We start from the raw sequence: 20,497 nt of genomic DNA on the forward strand, positions 1-20,497 counted from the left end.
AGAGAGTGGAAGAGAGAGGGAAAGATAGAGAGAAACATTGATGTGAGAGAAACACAACAATAGGTTGCCTTCTGCATGAGCCCTGACCAGGGCCCAGGCCGGGGAGGAGCCTGCAACCAAGGTACATGCCCTTGACCGGAATCGAACCCAGGATCCTTTGGTTTGCAGGCTGACGCTATATCCAATGAGCCAAACTGGCTAGGACTATTTTTTTTTTATAATCCTCACCCAAGGACATGCTCTCATTGATTTCAGAGAGAGAGGAAGAGAGAGGGAGACAAAGAGAAACATTGGTTGGTTGCCTCCCATACATACTCTGTTGGGTAGGGGGGAGGTTGAACCTGCAATCTGAGTATGTGCCCTGACTGGGAATTGAGCCATCGACCTTTTGGTATATGGGACAGTGCCCCAACCAGCTGAGCCACACTGGCCAGGGCACCTCGGTTCTATTTTTTTTTTTAAATCACAATTTATATTTTTGGATTGATAATGCAGTCAAGTTTGTGTGGAATCTTTTTGAGACTATAATCCCAGGGGGAAAATGTTGTCCTGGAAGCCTGAGGTTGATCCTGTCATAGTAATGATATAACCAGCTTGGCCTTCGCAGACAGGAAACCCAACAGTGAGATTTGAAGCTCATCACCACCCCTTCTCATGAACACTTTGACCTCCTTTACCCTGTCTTGCCCTCGAGGTTCTATTTTTATTTCCATGACACTCTGGTGTACCCGCCTGGTAGCGTGGGTGTTGTATCTGCTCAGCTATCAGAGACCAGTTTCCAGGCACGAAGGGCCACTCCTTCTCCCTCTTCGGCTTTCTGTGGGGGGAAAGGAGGCAAGAAAAGTCCTGCCCTGTACCTTCCAAATCAGATCAGGTGGCAGCAACTCAAGAGTAGAAATGAAGGTGTTTAAACATAAAAGACATCTGAAAACCCATAGCACGTGGAGATGGGGGTTTCACAGGAAACCAGACCTCTCATCAGATTGTCTCCATGTGGCTCCTGTCAGCTGAGCGCTGTGGGTGTGGCCCTCCGAGTGTGACGAGTGTGAGGAGCCAGCCTGAAAGGTGCTGACAGGCTCAGCCACAGGGCATTCTCTCCCATGTGAGCCCCCCCACTCCCAGCTGTAGGCCACTGCAACTCACTGAGAAAGAACAAGATAAACAAGAGAGAAAGTGGACTCCCCTTAGGATGAAAACACAATAACGCCTTTTATATTCCCCATGGGTGGGGGCCATAGAGGGCAGCCATAAAATCTGAAAACCCATAGCACGTGGAGATGGGGGTTTCACAGGAAACCAGACCTCTCATCAGATTGTCTCCATGTGGCTCCTGTCAGCTGAGCGCTGTGGGTGTGGCCCTCCGAGTGTGACGAGTGTGAGGAGCCAGCCTGAAAGGTGCTGACAGGCTCAGCCACAGGGCATTCTCTCCCATGTGAGCCCCCCCACTCCCAGCTGTAGGCCACTGCAACTCACTGAGAAAGAACAAGATAAACAAGAGAGAAAGTGGACTCCCCTTAGGATGAAAACACAATAACGCCTTTTATATTCCCCATGGGTGGGGGCCATAGAGGGCAGCCATAAATGGGTGTGCAGCCATACCAGGTAGACGGGCGTTTCTGGCAAATGTGTCTTGACTGAGACAAAAAGACCTGTGCAGAAAGGGGAACAGAGTCAACAGGAATAGGACACTGAGTTCAGGTTGGGCCAGGTGGTCACCCTTACCCCTGTTTGACAGATGTGGAGGCAGGCTCAGCTGGGCCTCTGACAGGGGGGCAGTGCTTCTTCTGGGGCCACTGGCAGTTAGGGGTGCAGGTGAGACCTGCAGGAAGCTGAAGCAGTGGTGAGCAGCTCCTATTCTTGTGGCCTGGCTCTGCAGGAAATGGCAGCCTGGGGTCATGAGGGGAGCTGGGGCCACCTCTGCCTTTTTGCCGCATACACAGATGTATGAGGACGCCACTCATATGGTCCTTTGAGGAACGTGGGATACTACCCTAGGCAGTTTGTGGAGGGAGGGTGCCGGGAAAGAGGCCATCTCCTAAAAGTTGTCAGGGAAGATAAAAACACAAGGACACCAAGTGGCATGGGGTGGCCCCTTCCTGGCAGGGGCACAGCATCCATACCTGTACACCCCGGGATCAGTCAACTCGTGAATCAGCACTCACCGCGGTGGTGGTTCACTGCTGTGTTCTGTACAAGGGACTGTGCTCTCCCCTGCCTGGGGACGGCAGCGTGTTCCCTAAGACACAGCCCCAGGGGTCCTGCCTGCAGGGCTGCCGTGGGTGACTAACCAGCCTCTGGGCTCCCAGTTTTGGCCAGAAGGGCCTCCACCTGATGGGAGTTGGAGAGAGGGCGGTGTGGTTCATGGCCACCCTTCTGAGATGCCTGAGGACCCAGGTGGGGAGACGTGGAGTGTGTATTCTCCAGGGACCCGGCCCTGCCTCTTCACATTCGTTCTGGGAGGGGACCCCACCTTCCTGCCTCAATGCCCTTTGTTTAGTTTTCTCCCTCAGGCGGGTCTCCTCACCTCCCCGAGTCCCAGTTTCCTTCCTTGCTAAGTATCAGTGCACATTAGACACTTGGTAGCAAATGTCAGAAGTGAGTTGGATCTGAATTTAGTGAACACCTGCTTACTAATCTGGGCCCAATGGATTTTCCAGGGCACGTGGTTTTTGGTAACTCTAGTTCCGAAAACTCAGTTCAGTCATTAATTAATTAATTTTTTTTTTATTTTTATTTTTTTATTATTATTAGTTAAGGTATTACAAATGTGTCCTCATCCCCCCCATTAACCTCCAACCTCCCCCCCCCCCCCCGCCCCGCATGCTCATGCTCCCATCCCCCTGTTGTCCATGTCCATTGGTTTGGCTTATATACGTGTATACAAGTCCTTCGGTTGATCTCTTCCCCTTACCCCCGCCCTCCCCTACTTTCCTTCTGGGGATTGATAGCCTGATCGCTGTTTCTCAGTCTTTGGGTCTGTCCCTTTTCATCAGTCCATGTTGTTCTCTATAATCCACAAATGAGTGAGATCATGTGGTACTTATCTTTCTCTGACAGTTCAGTCATTAATTTAGTTAGCTTGTGTATTGAGTTTGTTTCTTAAGAAACATACGTTTTGCCTGGCCAGTGTGGCTCAGTGGTTGAGCGTTGACCTGTGAACCAGAGGTCATGGTTTGATTCCCAGTCAGGGCACATGCCTGGGTTGCAGGCCCGATCCCCAGTGGGGAATGTGCGGGAGGTGGCCGATCAATGGTTCTCTCTCATCATTGATGTTTCTATCTCTCTCTCCCTCCCTCTCTGAAATCAATAAAACTATTTTTAAAAAATAAACATACTTTCCTATGCAACAAATCCATGATCACTGTTGAAAAATTCTATAATGTGAAGAAACTGAAAAATGAAAACCTCCCCAAACCCAGAGTATAAATTTATTGATAATTACACCACCTAGAAATAACCACTGTTAACATTTTGTGTATGTTCTTAGGCTCTTTTTCTCTCCATACATAGATGTCTTCTCTATTTTTACACATATTTTACCAAAACACTGGTAACATATGTATCTTTTTTTGTTCACTCGGTATATTAATGCCTTTCCACATCAATGGATATACACATAACATCTTTTTATTTACTGCTAAAGTGTGAAAAACACAAAAGTTAAAAAATTAAGTGAGGGAGCCCAGCTGCCACGCACACCGGTTGTCCGTCGTGGCAGCGGCAGTGGTTGGGCTGCAGTAGGGCAGCTGCCTCCCGAGCGATGAGGAAGCTGCTCCAGGGAAGGACAGGAAGGGCCAGGTCCTAAGGCCTCATGCCAGACTCCATGCAGGTCCGGCATGCGGGTGGTGACGGAAGATGGAGCCACCTAAGGAGATTCAGCCACTCTCTGACTTCCAACAAAGACCATCACCATCATTTCTTGAGCACCTGCTCTGTGCTGGGCATCATTCTGGACATTGGGGTGGATTCAAAAGAGATAAAAGGCACAGTCCTATCCCTCAAGCAGCTTGTAATTTAATTTGGGAGCCGAAACCCACTCAAATGATGTGGCGTAAGAACGGTAAGAAGCATTATTTTACTAGAATAGGCACTAGAAAAAAGTTCATGCGTTTGTCCTTGTCAAACCCATTGATGTCTTTGCACATGAAATAACCAGATACGCAGATGAAAACAAAACCATTAATATTCACTTAAAAGAAGATACTCAGAGCCCTGGCTGGTGTGGCTCAGTTAGTTGGAGCGTTGTCCCATTTACCAAAAGGTCTCGGGTTTGATTCCCAGTCAAGGCACATACCCAGGTTTAAAGTTTGATCCCTGGTTGGGGCTCGTGCTGGAGGCAGCCAATGTTTCTGTCTCACATTGATGTCTCTCTCTCTCTCTCTCTCTCTCTCTCTCTCTCTCTCTCTCTCTCTCTCCCCCTCTCTCTCTCTCTCCCCCCCACCCCCCCGCCTTCCTCTCTAAAATCAATAAAAATATATCCTTGGGGGAGGATTAAACAAAAAAACATGATATCCAGGAGTTGTCGGTAACCAGCAGACAGGCTGGTTGTTCAAGCTGGATGGAGTTCTCCATAATGCCTCCCAGACTTGGTTTATGAGAAGCCTCAAAGGATGTAGTTTCTCATGCCCTCGATGGCTATATTGGTAATTGAGTTAATGAACTGTTTTAATTAAAAACCTGTAGAACCCCTCTAGAGGAAGAGGTGCAAGTATTATATGGTGAATAAAATAAAATAGAAGCTCATTTACTAAAAATAAAAAAAATAAAAATAAAAATTAATGAGTAGTAAAATACATAGAGACAGAAAGTAGGATGTTGGTTGCCAGGGGCTGTGGGAGGGGGAATGGGGAGTTAGTGTTTGATGGGGATAGAATTTCTGGAGATGGATGGTGGTGGTAGTTGCACAACAACGTGAATATACTTAATGCCACTGAACTAAACACTTAAAAATGGTTATGATGGTAAATTTATGTTATGTGTATTTTACTATAATTAAAAAATAAATATACTAAAACTAAAAAAAAGTGTAAACAATTTAGATGAAAATGAAGACTCCCACCCTACTCTTTATACTCACTATGTGGGCTGTAGAAGAGCTAACCAATGTTTTAATGAGGTTCCTGTGTTTTGAGCTAAGCTATTGATACACAGTGTTTTCTCTTAGTTCTGGTGAAAGTCGTCCAGAGTAAACACAACTGGGAAGTGATGAAAACTGGTTGGTTTCCATTCCAGGGCCTGAACTCTAAACAGCTAAGCTCTGCTACTTCTTTTATAAGTTGGTTTTATTTAAAAGAATACTATATCAATGACAGTCAAAGAAAAAGTCACTTTTTATCCCCCATTCAGCCTTCTTGTTACTTCTGTGCATTCCTTTCTTCAGTTCCCGCCCTGTTTTCCTGCTTTTTAAGCAGGTGGGGTCCAGGGGAGTGCCATCTGCAGGTGATGGTAATGACCTTGGTATTTGAGTAGTTCTGTCCTAACCAATAGTTCTGTCCTAACCAGTCCTAGGTTTGAATCTTATCAGCTGTTCGATTCAGGGGAAAATAATTTTGCCTCTGAGAGCCTCCATGTACTCAGAAAAAACAAATGCAGATAATTGTTGACCAGCAGAGATTGTCATGAAAGTCAAATAAACCTGCTTGGTGCCATACAAGTGTAGTGCCATGCATTTAGTCATCATTAATATTGTTCTAGTCCCAAAGCTTGTGTTTGAGGTGCTTTGGCTCCATGGTAACAATCAGTTTTGTTTAGAGAGAGACAGTTTACCTGTTGGAATGACTGGATGCTACTGGGGACTCAAAGGCTGGAGGGGGGTTGTCTCTGCTCTACCTGATGATGCAGGTGTGAGAGTTAACAAGGCAGAAGCCTTCGCTGGGACTTTGATGTCCCCATTTTTGTGGTTTCCAAATATGGGTCTACTGCAAACCACCAGAGAGTGAGGGGCCATGCATGCAGGGCTGCAGAATTTGGATTTGATCTGGGAGGCAATGGGGAGATATCAGGAGTCAGGTGAAGAGTATATTCTTTATCCGGATGATGGGGTCATGAAAGCTTTCAGCAGAGGAGTAATGAGGCCAGATCTGTATTTTAGTGAGATGCAGCCTGGGAGGGATCTGAAGGCCTCTGAGCTGGAAGCAGTGGCTGCAGGGAGAGATGACACCAGGGCAGCAATGGAGGAAGCTGCCTGACATAGAGAAGCTGGGTGGAAGCCAGTGTAGACACCCTGACAGTACCTTGGGGTTTCCCAAATCGATGCAAAGGGGAAGTGATTACAGGAGGCAGGTGACCTCCACCCAGGCTCCTTTGGCCAGCCCTGTCTGCCCAGCTGTGTGATCTTGGGGAAGTCACTTAACCTGCCCAGGCCTCAGTTTCCTCATCTCTAACTGGGATAAAGTGGAAAATCCTTGTGAGGATTTGATGTATGCAAAGCTGGGCCTGGGTGTCACAGTGTTGGTACTCAGTTGACGTAGCTGCTATTTTCAGAGTCCCCGTCTATAGAACAGGGAAGGATGCGTAAGTTTCCACTGCTTGTGGAAGGGGAAGCTGTAGGACTAGCCAGAACTTTTATATTCAGGGGATCAACTAGGGACTTAGCAGGATGGATAACTTTAACTACCCCACGTGTTCAGGGAAATGCATAAATTATAGAACCCTTTCATTTTTCTTTCAAATATGTTTTTATTGATTTCAGAGAGAGGAAGGTTAGAAAGAGAAAAAAACATCAATGATGAGACAGAATCATTGATCGGCTGCCTCCTACACACCTCCTACTGGGGATGGAGCCTGAAACCTGGGCATGTGCCCTCACCGGGATTGGAACCGTTACCTCATGGTTCATAGGTCGATGTTCAACCACTGAGTCACACCAGCTGGGCTATAGAGCCCTTTCATACCTGTGTTCTCATATTTCCCTCCCAACAGTCTGTGAGGTAGGCAAGCAGATATTAACACGATCTTCCTTTTATAGGTGAGGAAACAGGCCCTTGGGAGGAAAGTGACATTTTGCTCGGCCGGTGTTGCTTAGTGGTTGAGCATCTACCCATGCACTAAGAGGTTGCTGGTTCGATTCCCAGTCAGGGCAAATGTCCCAGTTTCAGGCTTGATCCCCAGTAGGGGGAGTGCAGGAGGCAGCTGATCAATGCTTCTATCACTCCCTTCTCCCTCTCCCTTCCTCTCTCTCTAAAAATCAATAAAAACATATTTTTTTAAAAAAATGACTTGCCTAAGGTCACACAACTAGTAGGATTACATTTTTTTAAAATCCTCACCTGAGGATATGTTTATTTATTTTAGAGAAAGGAAGGGTGTGTGAGAGAGAGAAACATTGATGTGGGAAACATCGATGAGTTGCCTCTGGAATGCATCCTGACTGGGGATCAAACACGAAACCTTGGTATGTGCCCTGACCTGGAATCGAGCCTGAAACCTTTTGGTGTATAGGATGACACCCCAACCAACTGAGCCACCTGGCCAGGGCACAGCTAGTAGGATTAGAAACCAGGTGTTCTGACTCAGAATGTCAGAGCTGGAGTGATCACAGGAGATTGTCCTGACCAACCGCTATATTTTACAGACAGAGCGTCCGAGGCTCCGAGGGAGAGAACTCGCTGGGGCACACTGTGCTTTCGAGGCAGAACCTGGACTAGACCAGCCTCCGATGGCTGTCCCACTTCACTGAATGATAACACCTTTCTTCCCTTCCCCCTTGTTTCAGGGAAACCAGTTCCTGAAATCAGGCCTTCTGTCCCAGACTTCCCAGGTGCTGAGAAGCCAGGAAGGCCCTGGGCAGCTTCTGTAAGAAACACGGAGGATGAACAGAAAAAGGGGCAGCCTGTGAGGCCAGCTGCCCTTCCCGACCCAGGTATCTTTAATTAAATTAAATTTTTTTAATTTAAAGAATACTTAAGGAAATGATTTATCTATAAGGATATTCAGCTCAGTATATAATGGCAAAAAATTAGAAACAACAGTGGGAATGGTAAAATTAATGGCAGGTCATTGCAATAATATGTTAGCCTAACATAATACTGTTAACATTATTAACATAACAATGCTGTTAACAATGATTCGGATATGTATGCATACATGGAAACATGCTTACAATATATTAAATTAAAAAAAGTCAGATAATAAAAGAATATACCATTTTTTACCATTTTTATGGAAAGAAAGAACTCAGTGAGTGAGGGCTGTGTGCCAGACACTGTTCTAAGCACTTCAATGATGTTAACTTATTTAATCCTTCTTAGCTGTGAGCTTGGTGATTATCTCCATTTCACCGATGAGAAACTGTGAGTGCAGAGCATTAAACAGCCCGCCACGGTCATATGCGTGGGGCCCAAGTATCTTACCTGTGGTCCCCCCCGCCCCCCCTCAGCACGGACTGGCCCTGCATGCTGGCTCCAGGATCGGAGCCTAGTGACCTCTCTGTCTGTGTCCCACAGGCCCGGGGCCTGGCCTTCACAGCCCTATGGTGGGTGCTACATGCCCCGCCACCGGGTCCTCTTTGCCAGTCACAGATCTTTTGCTTTGTTCTATGGTACCTCAAGCACCGAGAGGAAAGTGATTTGCTCACGGTCACATGAGTAGGAAGTAGCATCTGAGCAGTGTCATTTGAACACTTGTGTCCCTAACCTCTGCACACACTGCTATCCCAAAGCCTTTCAAACCACTTCAGATTTGTCTCCATTCTGAGTTATTTCCTGTAGCTAAAGAAAAAAAAAAAAGCCCAGGAAAGGGCTCAGGGACAGTTTACCCCATGATGGCAGGACTCCGCTATAACTTCCCTGAGGGGAATTGCTACTCATGCCCACATCTCCACTGTCACCATCTCTCCCCTGGAGTCCAGCCCCCCTTCCTTTCTCCTGCAGCCTCCTGAATGTGAGCCAAAGATCCCAAACCCATGAAGCCTCAGTTCACTAATGCGGATCCTGAAGCCAAGGTCAGCATGGACTGAGAGGAGCATGCATAGGCTTTTGCATTAGACCCGCATTTGAATTCCAACTTTGCCACTTTCTAACAGAATTATTTAGCCTCTCTGTGCCTCAGTTTTATCATCAATAACATGGGCATAACAATAATACCTTCATCATCATGTTGTGGTAAGGAATCGTACACCACAGGTTTGCCCCATGTAAGTGCTCGTTAAATGTTAGCTGATGTCATCCTGGCTGATGTGGCTCGGTTGGGCTTATCCAGTGCACAGTCAGTTACCGGTTTGATTCCTGGTTAGGGCACAGGCCTGGGTTGTGGGCTCCATCCCCGGTAGGGGGCGTGTAGGAGGCAGCTGATCACATTTATGTTTCTCCCTCTCCATTCTCTCAAAAATCAATTAAAGTTTTTTAAAAATTATTTTATTATTTTTTATTTTTTTAGTCTTCACCTGAGGATATTTTTCTATTGATTTTTAGAGAGTGGAAGAGAGAGGGAAAGACAGAGAGAAATATTGATGTTAGAGAAACACATTGATTGGTTGCCTCCTACAGGAGCCCCAGACAGGGCCTGGGCCAGGGAGGAGCCTGCAACTGAGGTATGTGCCCTGGACCGGAATCGAACCCGGGACCTTTCAGTCCGCAGGCCAACATTCTTTCCACTAAGTCAAACCGGCTAGGGCTAAAAAAAATTTTTTTTAAATGTTCGTCAATGTTAGGAACATCCCAGACACCCCAGATAGTTCAAGTCTGGAAAATTAATTCTAGGCCAAGGAGTCTGAGTTATTTCCTGTAGCTAAAGGAAAAAAAAAAAAAAAAAAAGAGTGCAGCACTTTGATCAGCATTTAAAGATAAGGGGAAATCATCATAAAGCGAATGTGATACTGGTTGATGGTCAACGGGAAACATGGTAATAAAATAAGGAAATTCTAGGAGATGGCTGGTCAGGATGGAGGAGGTGACAGGTGTAGCCGCTTCGGTTGTTCCTTATCTAGGTGACTGCAAACACAAGCATGACGTGTGTCTGCCAGCTTCTGCACCCTTCAGTTTCTTGAATGGCCCTCAGAAGCACATGTGCCCTGGCTGGTGGAGATGATAAATACAATCTATAGACAGAGACAGGAAGTTGATTGTTTATCTTTGCCCAAACTGAAAATAAGAGAGTAGTCATCAAATAACCCAAAGCTTGTCCTCTCTTGGGAAAGCCCCAAACTTCCTTTGGGCCCCTAAGTTTAGGCTGATTATCTTGTAGGAATGGAGAATGCGGAGGCAGCGAAGGCTGGGGAGGGTATGGTAAGTGGGAACAAAGACTGCCTACTGCAGGAGACACCAGCCTGGAGGTTCTAGGTCAGTGGTTCTCAACCTTCCTAATGCCGCGACCCTTTAATACAGTTCCTCATGTTGTGGTGACCCCCAATTTCATTGTTACAAATTGAACATAATTAAAGCATAGTGATTAGTCACAAAAACAATATGTAATTATATATGTGTTTTCCGATAGTCTTAGGCGACCTCTGTGAAAGGGTCGTTCGACCCCCAAAGGGGTCATGACCCATAGGTTGAGAACCACTGTTCTAGGTACTGCCTGGTGAGTCACACTGACAGCCAGGGAGGTGAGGGCCCCTGTTGCTCCCACCCCTCACCATGGTAACTGGGGAAGGATGCATAACCTGCCAGAGCTTCTGGCTGAATGAGTGCTGGGGTCAGGATTCAGCTCAGGTGAGTTGCCCAGAGCCCACTTTTGTTTTTTTTAATTAAAAAAATTTTGATATTTTAGAGAGGGGATCCCCATGCCTCAACCAGAGGATCCAACCTGACACCTTTTGGTGTGCAGGAAGACACTCTAACCACCTGAGCCATACCGCCCAGGGCTAGAGCCCACCTCTTAACCCCTGTATATACCAACCCCCTTGCAGTAGGTGAGGAGGAAGTGGGAGATGTGTGGAAGAGGAAAATACTTGAGTAGGTGAGCCACAGACACGTTCTGAGCACCTCGTTAAACAAATTCTCAACGCCAGAATCCAGGTAAAAGGGCTCTGAGTAGCTGAAATAACTCAAAAAGCCTTTGCTGTGGGAGAGGCCACTGGGCTGTCAATAAGAATTTATTTACTCTTATTCCACACAGTTTTACCAGCCGTGGTGCTCCATACATACATAGCAGACAGAGACTGATCTTTGTGCTTTAAAACTGTCGTATCTTTTAATCTGGACAAGAACTCCATAGGAATGGTCTGTTATTGCTCTTTTTACATTTGAGGAAGCTGAAGAAGTGAAGCGCAAATCACCAAGTTCAACTCGTTAGTCATGTTGGAGGCAGGACTTGAGCCCAGTTCTGTCTGATAAGCAGAAAGGAGACAGGGAGGCTGCAGAGGCAGACCCCTGCCAGCCACAGGGCAGCGGACAGAAGACCCCAGATGCCAGCACTGCCGTGTGTTCTATACTCAGGCCCACGATGGTGCCACGTGGCAGGACGGGATTTGCTGCATTCGGTTTGGGAAAGCAGACATTCTAGAAAGATTTTCATAGGAAATGTTTGTTGTTGTGTTTTTGGGTTTTTTTTTTTTGTTTTTTTTTTTGTAAACATTTTGGCACATTAAAGGTTAACTCTTAGTGTTTTTGAAATGACATTTATGTAGCCCAGTGTCTTCCCTGACCCAGTCCTTCCATTAGCATTTACAAAGCAAGGGCTAGTCCTTATCTGGCGTGTAGTAGTGGCCCAAATCCCATTCCTGTTTATTTACAAAACCAGAGGGAGATATAGACTCAGCCTCTCCTCATAGGTCACAAGAGTGGACCTCAGTGACCCCCCCAACCCAAGAGACCTGGTGCAGCCCCCAGACTGAACCCCAGGCATCAAGTCAGACCAGAAAATTCTGGCTGTGTGAGGTCAGTGCTGACCTTGGAGTCACAGGGCAAAGGAAGAGGACAAGGGACTATGGGTGTAGCTCTGCTCAGAGGCCAGCGCAGGGAGAGGGGAGAGAAGCAGGAGGGAGATCGAGTTGGGCTGGAGCAGCAGTTCCCGTGTGGAGCCTGTACCCAGTGGTACATGAGAACATGGATGCTGGAAAATATATATATATACACACATGCACAAAGAACTAGGGATTTCAAGGCTAAATGCATAGTCCAGTATGTGAATTAAAGTGGATTGGAAGAAAAACATCAAGTAACTCAGTGAGGCGGCACGGAGGCAGGGCCAACATCTCGGAGAGGGATGAGTGTGACAGGCCAAGGGTACTGGGCAGAGGCCAAGACGAGGCAGGGCAAGAGCGGAGACTTCATCACAGGGGCAGCAGTGGGAGGGAGCCTTTCTGCAAGGCAGGAGCCCTGTACTGCTGGCTACTGGGCACCTGTATTCCAGGCCACCTGAGGAGCAGAAGCCAAGATGAACACAAGGGTTTTCATAGGACAAATGCCTGGGAGAAGATGTGGAAGGTGCTGGGCAAGGCTGGGGTGGGAAGGTTGGGAGGGAGTGTCCTGCTTGAAGTCTAAGGCAGGCTCGGGTGTCCTTGGGGAGACCAGAGTCCCCAGCCATCAGAGTCTTGGGTCTCCTCTTAGTCTCCCCTCTTCACTCCTTCACTGGGGAGAGAGGGGAACCAGTGGGAAGCTTGGCCTGGGTGCAGATGGGGGATGGATGTGGGTGAGCAGCAGCGCAAGCGCTGTCATCAGTTGTGCTGCCAGCAGCTGGTCTGCAGCACATAGCTGGTATTTTTTTTGTTTTCAACCTGGATTAATTAATCTGTGTATTTGCCAAAGGTTTACTTCCAGTGTCTGAGCTATAGCTCTTACCCCGAAGCTTAGTTTACGGTTATAGTGCACTGATGGACTGGTGTGTGTGTGTGTGTATTTGTAGTGTCCCATTTTGGGGTTCTCTGATGCATTGTGAGTGTGCAAATATGGTACCTTCTCAAGTGTCGTTCTTTCCAATATAGCCAATACTGGAAAATGTGGAAAACAAAACAAAAACAAAAAAAGCACTGAAACTCTGGAAGCCGTAGCAGACCCAGGGGAGAGGCTTAGGGTGGCCTCCTGTTGGGCTCTGTGGGAATGAAAGAGCCTCAGGCTCTGTATCAGATGAGTTGTATCAGCTGCCCAGGTTAATAGTTTAGCAAGGCTCATTGTCGTTTCACCTGTGTTCTATTTTCAGTCTTCTGCATTATTTTATGGCCAAAAGTCCAGATTAATCATTCCTTTCCTGATATCGTCAACCAGAAATACGGGAAGCAGGTGAATTTGACCTGCCCCCCTGGGGTCAAGGCCAGGTTTCTTTGGAAGGGCAGCCCCCAGTTACTCAAAGGCCTCATTTCCAGCATCTGTAAGGAGTCGATGATAATGGTACCTATCTCCTAGGATTATTGTGAGTGTTAAATGAGTTAAAACAGTAAGGCATTTAGAGCTGTCGCTGATGTCACTGTTTGCTGACTAAGTGCCTGGAATATTTATCGCACGCCTGGACTTTCCCTCCACACAGTCCAGTGGCACTGCTTCGGTGCCCTCCCACCTCGTACCCACTTTTCAGAAACGTTTCCCCATCTCTCAAGCCCAGGTCAAATGCTCCTTCCTCTGTGAAACCCTCCTTGATCCCCCAGTCTCTCTTGCTCTGACTCAGAGGCTTGTCATGGCCATTCCTGCCATGGTGGAGGTTTCTGGAAGGCAGGCTTCCTAGCTAATTGCCCTGTGTTCTCGGATCCTTGTGAGGGAGGTGTGACAGTGCAGGGATTAGATGTCACACAGGTGATACTCTATTTGAAGGCTGGCTCTACCACTTACTGTATGGCCCTGAGCAAGTGGCCACCTCCAGTGCCTCTGTTTCTCCACCTGCCAAATGGGGACCAATCCATAGGGTTGTCCTAAGGATTCATTTAGGTACGGCAAGAGGATGGTATAGTCTGGTGCCTGGGGGTGTCAGGAAATAGTAGCTGTCCTTATTGACAACAATCAGAGCCTGGTTTGGCCTGGGGGCTGACAGGGGCCCCTTCCTCTTTCCTCAGGGGGGCCACTTTCTGACCCACAGTCCCTTCTTTCCAGGGCCTGCTCCAGCCAGAGCCAGCCTCCTGCCTCCTCCTGAAGATGCCCCTCCCTCCTTAAACACTGACCTTCCTGCTTCATCTGATTCAAAGGTAAATCCCCATCTGAAAGCCATATCCCCGTTTGTGGCACTCTTTCTCAGGACAGCTGTGCATTTATTCCCTGAGACCAGTTTGGGGGTTAGAGTGGGGTGAGGGGCGGGGGGAAGGAGACCAATTGAATTACTCTGAGCTTTTAAGGTGTAAGTACTGACAGTCAATACAACTGGGATGGGGTTGGGGGCGAGGGGGTTCATGCACTACTGAATAAGCATTTTTAATGAGCTTTTCCATTATTTGTATATAAATGAGACCTGATAATTGGCAGGTCTCATTTATACATAAATATATTGGCTGTAGAAGTATTTGTTTACAAACTGCCTCCCGTCCAGTTTTATTTTTTTTCCCAACCCAAAATATGTTTGTATTATTCTGAATTTTCAATGACTTGGGTCCAGGCCACATATGAGTTTCATGGGTCTTAGGCACTTGTGCCTTCTTTCTTTCATTAAAAATAATATTAAAAAAAAATATTTTATTGATTTTTCACAGAGAGGAAGGGAGAGAGAGAGTCAGAAACGTCGATCAGCTGCCTCCTGCACATCTCCCACTGGGGATGTGCCTGCAACCCAGGTACATGCCCTTGACCGGAATCGAACCTGGGACCTTTCAGTCCGCAGACCAACGCTCCATCCACTGAGCCAAACTGGTTTCGGCTAAAAATAATTTATCTACACTAATAAAAGAGAAACATGGTAATTGGCGTACGACCGCTACGCTTTTCATTGGCTAATCAGCGAGATATGCAAATTAACTGTCAGCCAAGATGGCGGCCGGCAGCCAGGCAGCTTGAAACTAACATGAGGCTTGCTTGCCTCAGTGATGGAGGAAACCAACATTCCTCGCCTGCGGCTGCAGGCCTCTGAGCCTGCAGTTTAAGAAACATTGTAACGAATACCGCTGGACTTCAGCCAGCAGAATCGCAACATTGTAAGCAAAGGCCAGAAACCTACTTTCAGCAGTGGAGGCCTAAGAGCTGGAGCCAAGCCTCAAGCTAAAGCTGGCACAGAATAAAAAAAAAAAAAGGAAAAAAGGAGCGGTTGGGAGTTTCAGTTACCCCCAGCCTGAAACAGCCCTCAGCCCCTCACCCACACTGGCCAGGCACCCCAGTGGGGACCCCCACCCTGAAGGGTGTGTGACCAGCTACAAACAGCCATCATCCCCTCACCCAGGCTGGCCAGGCACCCCAGTGGGGACCCCCACCCTGATCCAGGACACCCTTCAGGGCAAACCAGCCGGCACCCACCCATGCACCAGGCCTCTACCCTATATAGGAAAAGGGTAATATGCCTCCCAGTACTGGGATCAGTGGAGCCGTGAGGCCTCCTGACACCGGGATCAGCGTGACAGGGGGCAGCACCCAAACCCCCTGATCGGCCCTGCTCTGTGCGTGACAGGGGGTGGCGCCACAACCTCCCCATCGACTCTGCCTTGAGTGTGACAGGGGGCGGTGCCCCAACCCCCCAATCGGCTCTACCCTGAGCGTGACTGAGGGTGGCATCACAACCTCCCAATCCTCCCTGCTCTGTGCATGACAGGGGGCGGCGCCCCCAACTCCCCAATCGGCCCTGCTCTGAGCCCAACCAGGGGCTGCACCTAGGGATTGGGCCTGCCCTCTGCCACCCGGGAGCAGGCCTAAGCCAGCAGGTCGTTATCTTCCTAGGGGTCCCAGACTGCGAGAGGGCACAGGCCGGGCTGAGGGACCCCCCCGCCCCCCCGAGTGCACAAATTTTTGTGCACCGGGCCTCTAGTATTTTATAATTACATTGATATAAAAGTGAGTATAATTCAAGCTAGATTAAAAACGAAAACATTTTCTCTGACTTTAAAAGTTTGGTTTTGTTCTTCTGATTTTACAAGAAATTAAAACATATTCATTGGTCCCTAAAAGTGTGTGGGCAGGGTGCCTGGTGAAGCAGCTAGCACTGCAGGGCTGATTCATGAAGCTGTGCCAAAACGCAGACTCACTTAAACAGGGTTTTAGTTTTCTTTGAAAATTAATCATGCCCAAAGATGATAACTTGGGAGAATGATCATAGTGTAATGTTAATTGAAAACACGAAATATCAAAATAATGTGTGCACCATGATTCTAGTTTGTGAAATAAATTCCTATATATCTAGTCTGCAAGAAACTCACTACACTTGAATAGCAGTTAAGTGGATAATAAGATCCCCACCACCACCACTAATTTTCTGAAACTGTTTAAAAGAGCATAAAAAGTGTAAAAATATAAGTTTATGCACACCTATTTTTAAAAAATATATATTTTATTGATTTTTAAAATATTTTATTTTATTTTTTAAATATATTTCATTGGTTTTTTACAGAGAGGAAGGGAGAGGGATAGAGTTAGAAATATCAATGAGAAACATCGTCCAGCTGTCTCCTGCACCCCCCCTACTGGGGATGTGCCTGCAACCAAGGTACATGCCCTTGACCAGAATCGAACCCGGGACCCTTCAGTCCGCAGGCCGACGCTCTATCCACTGAGCCAAACCGATCAGGGCTGCACACCTATTTTTAAGAAGGGAAATGGTTGAAGCAGAGCTGCTTTTCATAGGCTTACCCACACAAGCAGTGTCGAAGCTCTGATGACAGAAGCGTCTTTGGTTATGTGAACCTATATCCTGCTTCCCAGCACATGTGCCAAGTATAGGACCAGGGAACCAGCTTGGCCATTGACCAGCTGTGTGATCTCACCTCAGCTCTTTGACCCCCGTGGTACTACCTTTGTAAACTGAAAAACAAAAAAAAGCAACCATCAACCATTTGCTAGCAATATTCACATTTTAGTTAATCTTCAACATTTCTCTCCAGGGTACAACGATTGTTATGTTCACTTTTGCTGATGCAGTTAAAGCTCATAGAGGTTAAGTAACTTGTCCAAGGTCACAGAGCAAAGTAGTGTCCGAGCTTGGATTTGAGCTGGCCCTATTCATGTCTTTTTTTTTTTTTTTAAATCCTCACCTGAGGATATGTTTTTATTGATTTTGAGAGAGATAGAGAAACATCATTGTGAGAGAGAAACATTGATCAGTTGCCTTCCCTATGCTTCCTGATGGGATCGAATCCACAACCTAGGTATGTGCCCTGACTAGGAATCGAACCCCCAACCTTTTGGTGTAGAGGAAGGCACTTGAACTGAGCTGCAGGACTCATGTCCCTTTTTTATCATTTCTCCTCACTGGATAAGATGATCCTGTTTATTCCTTCAGCTCTGGTGTTCTAAGATCCCTGAGATGGTAGGGAAAATAATATTTTCCATGTTAATTTCATGTTAATCTCTTTCTCTTCTCTAAATCCCCAGGATGTCAGCACCTCCATTCCTAAACAAGAAACCCTTCTGAGCCTGGCTGTAGACAGCCTTTTTTGGAATGAGGTGGATGTGGTTCAGGCAACCGATAATTTCAACCAAACCCACAAAATCAGTGAGGGGACCTTTGCTGACATCTATAGAGGACAAAGGCAGGGCATACCATTCGTCTTTAAGAAGCTCAGAGAGGTAAGCACTTGGTTTGTAGTGTGTGTGTTGGGGGAAGCTGCCTGCGTGAGGCAGGATTTTAATGTTTCGGAGTCTTTTCCCACAGATGGCCTGCTCAGGTCCAGGATCAATCGAAAATTTCTTCCAAGCAGAGATACGAATTTGTCATAGGTAAGCCTCCCCTATAGAGAATTATTAAACTTTGTTTAATAATGACGACAGCTAACCCTTATCTAGTGCTTCCTATGTGGCAGGCATGCTTTAAGCACTCTGTGTGTACAAACTCATTTTATCCTCACAAGAATCCTGTGATGTAGCTACTATTAGGACAGTATTTTACGTACGGGCAAATTGAGGCACAAAGACGTCAAGTGTCTTGTCCAAGATCACACAGCAAGTAGGTGACAGAGCCAGAATTTGAACCTAGGTTGCTCTGGCACCATAGTCCATGCTTTTTCTGTTTAACAGCTATAAGTATAGATTAGAATTATAAAAGAACCTTGGCTCACTTGGCCCAACTCCTTTCATCCAGGGGGAGAGAAAGCCATTTTTATCTCTCTTTAAAAAGAATATGTGTGTGTGGTTTTTTTTATTGATTTCAGAGAGGAAGGTAGAGGGATAGAGAGATAGAAGCATCAATGATGAGAGAGAATCATCAATCACTGCCTCTTGCACCCCGCCTACTGGGGATCCAGCCCGTAACCCCAACCAGGAATTGAGCTGTGACTTCCTGGTTCATAGGTTGACGCTCAACCACTGAATCACACTGGCCGGACCTATCATTTTTTTGAGATGGGCAGGGACTTACTGATTCCAATTCTAAGAGTGAATCCATCTTAAAATCCTTAGATCTAGAGCAGGATCTGGCAAATGATGACCCATAAGCTAAATCTGGCCCTGCCTGTGCTGTGTGGCCTGAGAGCTAAGAATGGTTTGAAAAAAATAAAAAGACTATTTCATGACATAAGTATAAAAAATTCAAATTTCAGTGTCCATAATAATTAGATGGGGCAGTAAGAGGGTTTCTAGGAAATTAGATGGATGGTGGAGCCCTTTGCTAAGATAATAACCATGGGTGGAGAAGCGGGTTTGAGACTTGACGAGTTTAGATTGTTCACCTAGAGTATGGAGATATAGAGGCAGGATATACATAGAGCAGCGGTTCTCAACCTGTGGGTCGCGACCCCTTTGGCGGTCGAATGACTCTTTCACAGGGGTCGCCTAAGACCATCCTGCATATCAGGTATTTACATTACGATTCATAACAGTAGCAACATTGCAGTTATGAAGTAGCAACGAAAATAATTTTATGGTTGGATCACAATATGAGGAACTGTATTTAAAGGGCCAGAAGGTTGAGAACCACTGACCTAGAGGAACAACTTATAATACAAGATGCGGAGCCCTGCCTGGGAGACTCAGGTTTCAGAAGGAGATGAAAGAGGAGGGTCTTAGGGAAAACGGCCAAGAAAGAGTGGTTAAGAGGGTAGGAGGAGACAGAAGGAATGGGTGACTTAGACTCAGCGGAAGAGGATTTTGGGGAAGAACTCCAGTCCTGGGAGTCAAGCAGACTTGCAATCTTATCCTGGCTTCACTGCTTGCTAGCTATAACCTTGGCAAGTTCCTTAGTCTCTAAGCCTCTGCTTCCAGAAGACGGAGTGGTTAAGGTGTCATATGCTGCAGAGCAGGGAGGCAGGATAAGATCAAGCAACTTGGCTTCCAGCTTCTTGAAGGCACACAGTTTTCATCTTTCTACTCTGGCGCTGGGCCCTCAGGGCAGTGGAGAGGGCATAAGAGATGTGGGAGGTGAGGAATTGGAGCAGTCTTTGATTACTCTTTCTGTCTAACTCCGCGCCTCTGCACTATGCCTGATTTCAGATGCTGCCACCCCAATGTCTTACCTCTGCTGGGGGTCTGCACTGGAAAACAGTTTTACAGCTTGATCTACTCCTACATGGCAAATGGTTCTTTACAAGACAGACTCCGGTGCCAGGTAAGAGGCTGGGTCATGGTCAGAGAACAGAACCAGGCAGTACCCAGTTAGAGAATCAATGGTTAAGGACATATAAGAGTCCTGAGAGAGTGAGGCCCTTCAGGAGAAGTTGGTCCAGGATACATAAAATCTGGCTAAACATCTTCAGGTAAAACCCTATAAAAATTTTATTTGACAACAGGCATTTCATTTAAGTCAAGAGCAAGATAAAGTATCCCATAGCACTAAATTTATTCAACATTGTTCTGCAGGTGATAGCCAATGCAATAGGACAAGAAAAATAATTAAAAGATACAAAGTATGGGAAAGTGGAGGCAAAATTTTATTTCAAAATAAATACTTACTAAAATTTCAATTTTAGCCCTAGCCGGTTTTCTCAATGGTTAGAGTGTTAGCCCACAGACTGAAGGGTCGTGGTTCGATTCTGGTCAAGGGCATGTATCTCAGTTGTAGGCTCAATCCCTGGTTGGGGCGCATGTGGGAAGCAACCAATGTGTCTCTCTCACAGCAATGTTTCTCTCTCTTTGTCTCTTCCTCTCCCTTCCACTCTCTCTAAAGATCAATGGAAAAAATATTCTTGGGTGAGGATTAACAACACAACAACAAAAATTACAGTTTTATCACTTGATCTTAGCCAAAAGGCTGAGAAGTGATGAAATCACAATTTTATTTTATTTATTTAAAATCTATTTTTATTGATTTCAGAGAGGAAGGGAGAGAGATAGAAACATCAAGATGAGAGAATCATTGATTGGCTGCCTCCTGTACACCCCACACTGGGAATTGAGCGTACAATCCAGGCATGTGCCCTGACCAGAAACTGAACCGTGACCTCCTGGTTCATAGGTCGACGCTCAGCTGCTGAGCCACGCTGGCTGGGCAAAATTATAATTTTATTTTATTTTTTATTTTTATTTTTTGCAAAATTATAATTTTAAAAGCAAACATCCCTCCCATAAAATCC

At 46.5% G+C, this 20,497-nt stretch overlaps 1 protein-coding gene across 1 annotated transcript in view; it reads left to right on the forward strand.

Annotated features, from left to right (window-relative positions):
* Positions 1–20,497, forward strand: part of IRAK2 (interleukin 1 receptor associated kinase 2) — a 64,833-nt gene that overhangs the window by 23,554 nt on the left and 20,782 nt on the right. The window contains exons 3-7 of the mRNA XM_081105727.1: positions 7,715–7,861; positions 13,959–14,050; positions 17,367–17,561; positions 17,647–17,711; positions 19,419–19,533. Coding sequence (XP_080961853.1) covers positions 7,715–7,861; positions 13,959–14,050; positions 17,367–17,561; positions 17,647–17,711; positions 19,419–19,533 — 614 coding nt within the window. The remainder of the gene's footprint in view (positions 1–7,714; positions 7,862–13,958; positions 14,051–17,366; positions 17,562–17,646; positions 17,712–19,418; positions 19,534–20,497) is intronic.

Source organism: Myotis nattereri (assembly GCF_964212035.1).
Source record: "Myotis nattereri genome assembly, chromosome: 14".
Classification (NCBI taxonomy): Eukaryota; Metazoa; Chordata; class Mammalia; order Chiroptera; family Vespertilionidae; genus Myotis; species Myotis nattereri.